At 44.9% G+C, this 9,755-nt stretch overlaps 1 protein-coding gene across 2 annotated transcripts; it reads left to right on the top strand.

Moving 5' to 3' along the window:
• Positions 1-3,510: 3,510 nt before the first annotated feature.
• Positions 3,511-8,846, top strand: LOC121270399 (zinc finger protein 271-like). Of its 2 annotated transcripts, none has more exons than XM_041175708.1 (2): positions 3,511-3,547; positions 6,175-8,846. In XM_041175708.1, exon 2 carries the CDS (start codon positions 6,517-6,519, stop codon positions 7,861-7,863), a length of 1,347 nt encoding a protein of 448 aa, XP_041031642.1. In that variant the 5' UTR covers positions 3,511-3,547; positions 6,175-6,516; the 3' UTR covers positions 7,864-8,846. The 2 variants fall into 2 exon arrangements, with proteins under 2 accessions (XP_041031642.1, XP_041031641.1); XM_041175707.1 differs by lacking the exon at positions 3,511-3,547 and adding an exon at positions 4,212-4,344.
• The last annotated feature ends 909 nt before the right edge of the window (positions 8,847-9,755 follow it).

Below are 9,755 nucleotides of genomic sequence, written 5' to 3'. Positions count from 1 at the left end.
ACATACGCCGGCAGCACATTGCCCCAAATAAAGTTGGCGACCGGTCACTGGATCTGTGGACTTGCTCCATGCAAACGGAGGACCAATAAGATCTTTTTCTGGGTTTTAGCTTGCCCAACATGTTTACGAAGCCTCCCCGACCATCCGCTGGATCCATCGCTCCCTCCGTCCCGCCATCGCCCTCTTACCGATTGCGGATCTGACAAAGAAGCGTCCCAGCATCGCCATTACCTGCATTGCGCATGCTTCAGTCACAACCCGGCCCCGCCCCTCATTCATTCCAATTGGTTGGAGGACCAACCGCCCCCACACGTCCTCCAACCCTCCCTTCTTCCGATTGATGCAGGCTTTGCAGAGATCTTGCGATTCATTTCAATTCGTTCCAGGGTGTTGCCCCGAAAGGCTAAATACACATTGTATTTTTATATAATTCTCTGCATCCAGATCCCTTTAAGCGAGCATCGGAAATTAGGAAATAATCAATTGTTGCCCAGGTTTAAAGTGATTTGCAAAAGAAGCAAATGTGACGTGAGAAGAAACTTTTTCATACAACGAGTGGTTTGCTGGAAATCTGAAATAAAAACAGAAAATGCTGGAATACTCAGCAGGTCTGGCAACATCTGTGGAGCGAGAAACAGAGTTAACGTTTCAAGTCCGTATGACTTCTTCAGCTTTGAAAAAGAGTCTTACGGACTCAAAACGTTAACTCTATTTCTCGCTCCACAGATGCTGCCAGACCTGCTGAGTTTTACCAGCATTTTCTGTTTTCATTAACCTATTAATGTCTGTTCACAGGTTCTAATCTTATCCTAAATATAACTTGCTAGAACAAACTTTGATTGCAGATCATCAATTTTAATATGTGTAAGTGCTTTTACTATTGAGAAATGTTTAATTAAGTTATTTTTGTCTTCTCACCCATCTATGTTCCCCACCTCCAGGCTCAACTTCCTTTTGTAGCTTCAAAGCTTATTTCTTGGTCAGTGGAAACGTTTCCATTCTATTCTTTCTCCTTATAAACTCTCCTCATCAACCAGACCACTGAACAATTTCTCCTTAAACTCCTCTCACTTCCTCCAGATAAAATGTGTGGCTATGGGTATGCGCATGGGCCCCAGCTATGCCTGTCTCCTTATGGGGTATGTGCAACATTCCTTGTTCCAGTCCTACTCCGGCCCCCTTCCACAATTCTTTCTCTGGTACATCAGTGATTACTTCGGTGCTGCTTCATGCTCTCGTCTGGACCTGGAAAATGTATTAATTTTGCTTCCAATTTCCACCCCTTCATCATTTTCACATGGTCCATCTCTGACACTTCCCATCCCTTCTTTGACCTCTCTGTCTCAATTTCTGGTGATAGACTGTCCACCAATATCCATTACAAGCCCACCGACTCCCACAGCTACCTCAACTACAGCTCCTCACACCCCACTTACTTTAAGGTCTCCATCCCATTCTCTGAGTTCCTTCGCCTCTGTCGCATCTGTTCTGATGATGCCACTTTCAAAAACAGTTCCTCTGACATGTCTTCCTTTTTCCTTAACCAAGGTATTCCACACACGGTGGTTGACAGGGCCCTTAACCGTGTCTGGCCCATCTCCTGTGCATCCGCCCTCACACCTTCTCCTCCCTCCCAGAAACATGATAGGGTCCCCCTTGTCCTCACTTATCACCCCACCAGCCTCCGCATTCAAAGGATCATCCTCCGCCAACTCCAGCATGATGCCACCACCAAACACATCTCCTCACCCCATCCCCCCCTCACCCCGGCGGCATTCCGCAGGGATCATTCTCTCAGGGAAACCCTGGTCCACTCCTTCATCACCCCCTACACCTCAACCCCCTCCCACAGCACCTTCCCATGCAACCACATAAGGTGGAACACCTGCCCCTTTACTTCCCCTCTCCTCACCGTCCAAGGGCCCAAACACTCCTTTCAAGTGAAGCAGCATTTCACTTGCACTTTCCTCAATTTAGTCTACTGCATTCGTTGCTCCCATTGTGGTTTCCTCTACATTGGAGAGACCAAACGCAGACTGGGTGACCGCTTTGCAGAACACCTTCGGTCTGTCCGCAAGCATCACCCAGACTTCCCTGCTCTCATGCCCACATGTCCGTCCTTGTTCTGCTGCATTGTTCCAGTGAAGCTCAATGCAAACTGGAGGAACAGCACCTCATCTTCAGACCAGGCACTTTACAGCCTTCCAGACTGAATATTGAGTTCAACAATTTTAGATTATGAACATGCTCCTCCATCCCCACCCCCTTTCTGTTCCCCCCCTTTATCCCCAATAATTTATATATATTTTTCTTTTCCCACCTATTTCCATTATTTTTAAATGTATTTCTATTCATTGTTTTATCTCTACCTTTTAGCTTTTTTTGATTCCTTCACCCCACCCTACCCCCACTGGGGCTATCTGTACCTTGCTTGTCCTGCTTTCTAACCTTAATTAGCACATTCCTTGGATAATATCACCACCTTCAACACCTCTATGTCCTTTTGTCTGTTACATCTTTTGGTTATCTCCACCTATCACTAGCCCTCTATCCAGCTCTACTTGTCCCACCGCTCCCCACCCCACCCCCTTAAACCAGCTTATATTTCACCTCTCTTCTATTTTTACTTCGTTCTGTTGAAGGGTCATTTGGACTCGAAACTTTAACTATGTTCCTCTCTGCAGATGCTGCCAGACCTGCTGAGTTTTTCCAGGTATTTTTGTTTTTGATTTTAAGGCTTCCTGGAGTAATTCACTGATGCAGATCTTCCCGCCTAACACCAATCCATGTCCCCATCTGAATTCTAGATTTTAACGTATGGTCAAGGTAGAGATTAATATATTCCTGATTAACTGTAACATAAAGGGTTATGGGGATAGTGTGGGCAAAAGGCATTGAAGTGTTCAATCAGCCATGATCATATTGAATGGTGGAGCAGGCTGGATGGACTGAATGGCCTTCTGTTCCTACGTGATTGTCCAATGTAGAAAATATATATTACTTGACCCCTTTATACCTGATTCAACACAACCTCTTCACAAATACAAGAGATTGTCTCTGACGTCAGCTGTTCCTTTACAGCTTGTGTTGTTCTGAACGATGAGAGGATTAGCCTTCTCCCTAACCTGTCCTAACCCTTCTGCCAGTTCATTTATTTCTAAAGGTGAAATTCCCTGTTTGCCCAGTTATTCCTTTAAGTCAGCCCTTGAATAATGTATACATTGTTTCATCATGTTCCCACATTTCAGTAACAAATGTTGAAATGTTTGCTTCACACCCACGGGGTTTCATCTGTTTAAAGCCACAAACAGAAAGGTCCAGTTTTCTCCTGGAGTTTGAGACAAATCAGCTTTCAAAATGATGCAGAGTTTCAACCAATGGGGGAGATCCGAGATCAGCCCCGCCCCTCATTCACTCCTTGGTTGGAGGACCGGTCTCACCTGCTCCGTCCACCAGTCACGTCCCTTATTCCTATTGGTCCAGAGCTGCCGTCAATCACTCCCCGGGCATTGTGATGTGGAGCATGCGCAGACAATGGTGACAGACGGTAAGGGAGCTCGAGCGAGCGGGTTTAAATTGGCGGTTTGACAAAGACCGAGTGCGGACCTCCAGCCAAAAATAAAAACCGGCAACATCGGTGGATCCGGCGGGTCGATTGAGAGGCTTCATAAACAACCCGTGTGGGCCCCAAACCCTCAATAGGGAGGTGACAGGCCCGGGTTACCGGCCGGCATCTTTATCGGGGGCCGCAAACCCGGATCAATAAACGCGCAGGAGGGACAATAGATCAGAGAGAGAGAGAGAGAGAGTTTGGTGTGAAATCAGTGGGTTGTTGTAAATCAGGAGGTCAGGGTTACAGTCAACAACAACAACAACTTCTGTTGTCCTTAGACAGCACCTTCCAAACCCGCGGCCACTGCCACCTGGAAGGACAAAGGCAGCAAGATAGATGGGAACATCACCACCTGGAAATTCCCCTCCAAGTCACTCACCATCCTGACTTGGAAATATATCGCCGTCCTTGCACTATCCCTGGGTCAAAATCCTGGAATTCCCTCCCTAACAGCCTGGAATTCCCTAACAGCACTGTGGGTGCACCTACACCACAGGGACTGCAGCGGTTCAAGAAGGCAGCTCAGCACCACCTTCTCAAGGGGCAACTAGGGATGGGCATTAAATGCTGACCCAGCCGGCAAATCCTACATCCCGTGAAAATGTTTTTAAAAAGCACCTTTAACATAATAAACCATTGCAGCATACTCCACAGGAAGATTATAAAACAAAAAGCGTGGCTGATACACACAAGGACTGTTTAAAGCAGGTGACAAAAGCTTGGGCAAAGAGGTAGGTTTTAACGAGTGTCTCAAATAGTCACTTGGTAGTACAGAACTTTTGAGTATTGCTGAAAAAAAGAGACAGGCTGTCGAAGCTTTTCGTCTTGCACTCAGTGTGACAGATTCAAGATGCCAAATTTCAAAGTGATCAGCAATTTATTTCATAGTTTGCCATTGTGAAATTTGAACTCTTGATCTTGGGGTTACAAACCCAGTAACTCTTTCGAGTACAAACACGTTTCCATCTGTTCCTATTCAGATGAAGTTACATTGTTTCATAGTTTGCCATTGTGAGATTTGAACTCTTGATCGTGGGGTTACAAACCCAGTACCACAACCACTTGGCTATCATACCAGAACACTGCATGAGGAAAGGGTGCTGATTGATTGGTTGGTTGGCTCTGATTGGTGAGCCATTGCCATGGAGAATACATCAGAGAGCTATTGTCCTCCATGCTTTTGATTAATTCAAAAAAAGACACCATGCTTGGACATGTTCCTTTTACCTGCACAGAACAGATTCCTGTGTATGAACATATGTCGCTTCTAGTAAGCGTAAGTGAGTCACTAACGAATCCCACTGATAACCTTTGAACTTTGGCATTCTTGCATCTGTCCTGGTGAGAGCAAGATGAAATATTTTGACACCAGGTCTCATGTTTGCACAATGTTCAAGTGCATTAAAGGAGAAAAATGTGGTAGACAGACAGAAAGCTGTAGGGAGAGAATTTCAGAGATTGGGGCTGAGGGAACTGAAGGTCTGGTCACTAATGGAGGAACAATTAAAATAGGAAATGCACAAGAAGCCAGAATTAGATCAGCGCAGATATCTCAGAGTGTTGTGGGGCTGGAGGGGATTATAGAGATAGGGAGGGACGTGGCCCTGGAGGGATTTGGAAAAAAGGGTAAGAATTTTAAAATCAAGATGTTGCTTGATTGGGACCCAGTGCACATTAGGGTGTACAGGGCTGATCGGGAAATGTGACTTGCTGTGTGTAAGATATGGACAACGGAATATCAGATGGTGTCAAGTTTACAAAGGGCAGAAATGTGGGAGACCAGCCAGGAGTGTATTGAAACAGTCGAGTCTGGAGGTGACAATGGCATGAATGAGGGTTTCAGCAGCATATGCACTGACACACGGATGAGGTCAGGTGATATGATAGAAGTCAGAACAGACAGTCTTATTGATAGTATGGATATGAGGTCAGAAACTCATCTGGGCTTCAATGTGACACTGAGGTTTGAATAGAGTGGCTTAATCTCAGTGTTGCAGTGAGAGAGAGATGGAGTTGATAGCTTGTGTATGGAGATTGGAGCAGGGACCAAAAAGAGTGGGTTCAGTCTTCTTAATATTTGATTGGAATTAATTAGTCAACAGGAAGAGAACCAGAAAGAAAATGGGCCATGAGTCCGATATCAGGTTTAACTTAGTTAGAGAGAGAAAGAAGGAAGGAAACCCTGTGAGGCTTGGAGAAACCACCTTCACGATTGCTCATTAAATCTCCACACACTGAGTTCTGAACACAAGGCTAACGTTTGCGATTCTGTATAGTCGGTCAGGGTGATTCAGATTAATGTTTTGTCACAAGTCATGAATGAAGTGAATTATCAAATGTTTTGTTATCTCTAGTTGTACAAATTTGTTAAGGGATTACAGAAAGGATTATCCAGCACTTTATTCAGATTTCAACCCAGGGAGCAGGGATAATGTGTGGGACAGGAATTTACAGCTTTGGGGGAACAGGAGAGGAAAAAATGTTCCGTAGAAACGAGAATTATCTGTTCTGAATTTCTATCCTGTACTCACAGTGAGGACTTTTATAATCTCCTTTTACAGGATGTAAGAAGGGGAGGATTTACAGATGGGAAAGTCAAACCAAACATCATATTGAGATCTGCCAGAGTCACTCGATTCATCAGGACTTGATATCACTGGCCTTTGAATGAGGAAGGATAAATATTTGTCTGTTCTGTCTGTGGGAAAAGACTGGAAAAGCACTGAGACACACACATCCGTGTGAGTGTTCCAGCCTACTGACTGTGGAAAGAGCTTTAATCAGGTACACAGCCTGAAAATACATCACACCATTCACAGTGGGGAGGAACTGTGCACATGTCTGTGTGTGGGCAAGGCTTCAATTGATCATCCGACGTGGAGAGACACAAGCATATCCACACCATGGAGAAACCGTGGAAGTGTGGGCATTGCGGGAAAGGATTCAGTTACTCATCCAAGCTGGAAATTCATCGACGTAGTCACACTGGGGATAGGCCATTCACTTGCTCAGTGTGTGGGAAGGGATTCACACTGTTATCCAGCCTCCAGAAACACCTGCTTATCCACACTGAGGAGAAGCCATTCAGCTGCACTTCATGTGGAAAGAGTTTCAGGCAGTCATTCAGCCTCATTTCACACCAACGAGTTCACACTAGGGAGAGGCCATTCACCTGTTCCGTGTGTGGGAAGGGATTTGCTCAGTCATCCAACCTGCTGAGACACCAGCGAATTCATACTGGGGAGAAACCATTCACCTGCCCGATTTGTGAGAAGAGATTTGCTCATTTAGCCACCCTGCTGAGTCACCAGCGAGTTCACACTGGCGAGAGGCCGTTCACCTGCCCTGAGTGTGGGAAAGGATTTTCTCAGTCCAACAACCTGCTAATACACCAGAGAATTCACACTGGGGAGAGGCCATTCACCTGCTCCGAGTGTGGGGAAGGATTCACTCAGTCATCCACCCTGCTGACACATCAGCGAATTCACACTGGGGAAAGGCCATTCATCTGCTCCGAGTGTGGGAAGGGATTCATCCAGTTGTCCCAACTGCTGAGACACCAGCGAGTTCACACTGGGGAGAGACCATTCATCTGTTCTGAGTGTGGGAAAGGATTTACTCAGTCAATTAGTCTGCAGATACATCAGCGAGTGCACACTGGGGAGAGACCATTCACTTGCTCCAAGTGTGGGAAGGGATTCACTCGGTCATCCCAATTGCTAACACATCAGCGAGTTCACACTGGAGAAAGACCATTCACCTGCTCTCTATGTGGGAAAGGTTTCACTGGGTCCTCTGACGTGCTGAAACACCAGCGAATTCACACTGGGGAGAGGCCATTCAGCTGTACTTCCTGTGGAAAGAGATTCAGAACTTCATCCCACCTCAATGTACACCAACGAGCTCATACTGGAGAGAGACCATTTACCTGCACTGTGTGTAGGAAGGGATTCACTGGGTCCTCTGAGCTGATGAAACACCTGAAAATTCACACTGAGGAGAAACCGTTCAGCTGCGCTTCCTGTGGAAAAAGTTTCAGGCAGTCAACCCACCTCAGTGTACACCAGCGAGTTCACACTGGGGAGAGGCCGTTCACTTGCTCCGAATGTGAGAAGAGATTCACTCAGTTATCCCACCTGCTGACACACCAGCGAGTTCACACTGGGGAGAGGCCATTCACTTGCTCCAAGTGTGAGAAGAGATTCACTCAGTTATCCCATCTGCAGAGACACCAACGCATTCACAAGTGACTCCATCCAAGACTGAGGCATGTTCATTCTGACAGTTGGAGTTTGTTTCTGCTGCTGCTAATAATCCCTGTGACTGGGCTAGAGTTTACTATCCTGGATCTGTAACTGATTGTGTTCTCGAGGCTGCAGTGTCCCTTTATGAACTGTTGTCTGTGATCTTTCCCCATAATTCAGGAACACTCATCAAAAATTAATTTAGGAAAAGATCATGAACTTTTACTTCAATCCTAAATTGACCTTTAGTACGAACTCTACAATTCACTGTCTGAAAGGTTCCACTGATTTACATGTCCATTTAGAAAGTGCTGATTAATCCTTATTCACAATTCTTACTGACTTACACATGACACAGATTGACACCTCCATTATCCATCAGAAAGAAGGGAAATGAGAATTGGTGGAGAATCGAGAGTTCCCAAATGTTACCTCTCCCGTCTGGTGCAGAAATCCCTTCGATGTGGGATTGGAGTCCAATCCAAGAAAAGGACTGTAAGAAATTGCTGTCTCATAACCTTATAAAATCTTCAGAAATTTATGGAATATTGCAGAAATTGCTCACTCTCTCTCTCTTATTAAGAAAGCTTCCATAACAGCTTGCTGGCTCACAACACAGAACAGGCCTGTTATCTCTGCCAAGGACATGTCTTTTGCACAGGCCCTGAAACAAGACATTTCTAACCCTGATACGATTGGATCTTATGATCCTTACGCAAACCAACTGTCTATGTAAAGGTTAAAACAGGCTCTCGAGAGCAAAAAGATTTCAAAGTGATCTATCCTGGCTTCACCACAACAACCACACTCTGGCTCACAACAGTTAACCATTGAGAGGAGACAGCGGCCACCAGTTACAGAGACCAGCATTCACTCTGTATCATCCGTGCATTTGTCCTCCGGGATCGGTAAATTATTCTCACCTGTCACAGATCATGTGTTTCTTTCTGTCCATAATGCATCATTTTTAAACTGTTGCTTCTTAATAAACTAACTTAAAATCATGTATGAGCTCAATCCCATTTTTTGAGTAATCAGAGATTCCCAGCAACAAAATACTTCCTGACCACTGCGTGCAGTTCTGGCCACCATATTATAGAGAAGATAGCAAGACACTGGAGAGGGAGCAAAGATTTACAATGATAATACCAGAAATGGGTAGGTTTACATATCGGGAAAGGATTGACAGGCTGGGTCTCTTTCTTGAGAAATGAAGGCTGAGGGGTGACCACATAGAGGTCTTTAAAATGATGAGAAGTTTTGATAGAGATGATACAGAGAGAATGTTTCCTCTTGTGGGGAAGAACATAACTAGAGACCATCAATATAAGATAGTCACCAAGAAATTAAATCGGGAATTCAGAAGAAACTTCTTCACCTAGAGAGTGGTGAGAATGCGGAGCTCAATCTCACGGAATGTGGGTGACGTGAATAGTATAGATGTTGTTAAGGGGAAACTAGACAAGCACAAGAGAGAGAAGGGAGTTGAGGGTTACAATGATAGATTTAGATGAGGAACGATAGGAGGAGGATCTTTGGAGCATAAACACTGACCTGGACTGGTTGTGTCGAGTCACCTGTTTCTGTGTCACATGCCTGATGTAATTTCATTCCTGAATGTCTGGTTCTAGCTTTTAGACTATACCACCTATTCCTAAACTGTCTAACCAGCGGAGATAATTTATATTTACCCTTTTCCTCTTAATGTGTTTGATTCTGCTGTTCCTGCCACTGTTAATCACAAACACAATTGAACTATGTTCATTCTGACAACTGGAGTTTATTTCTACTGATGTTAATAATCCCTGTAACTGGGCTCGAGTTTAATATCTCGATATCTGTTAATAAATCAGCTTTATTTAAACACAGTGTCAAGTCCTTGATTTCTCCAGGATAAG

The sequence above is a fragment of the Carcharodon carcharias genome, chromosome 27 (assembly GCF_017639515.1).
Source record: "Carcharodon carcharias isolate sCarCar2 chromosome 27, sCarCar2.pri, whole genome shotgun sequence".
Taxonomy (NCBI): domain Eukaryota; kingdom Metazoa; phylum Chordata; class Chondrichthyes; order Lamniformes; family Lamnidae; genus Carcharodon; species Carcharodon carcharias.
The sequence above is the reverse complement of the archived record's forward strand: the minus strand, read 5'-3'. Positions and strand labels throughout refer to the sequence as shown.

Bases quoted from the DNA above. Each gene is read 5' to 3' on its own strand.
- LOC121270399 (XM_041175708.1), top strand. From the start codon at position 6,517: ATGGAGAAACCGTGGAAGTGTGGGCATTGCGGGAAAGGATTCAGTTAC.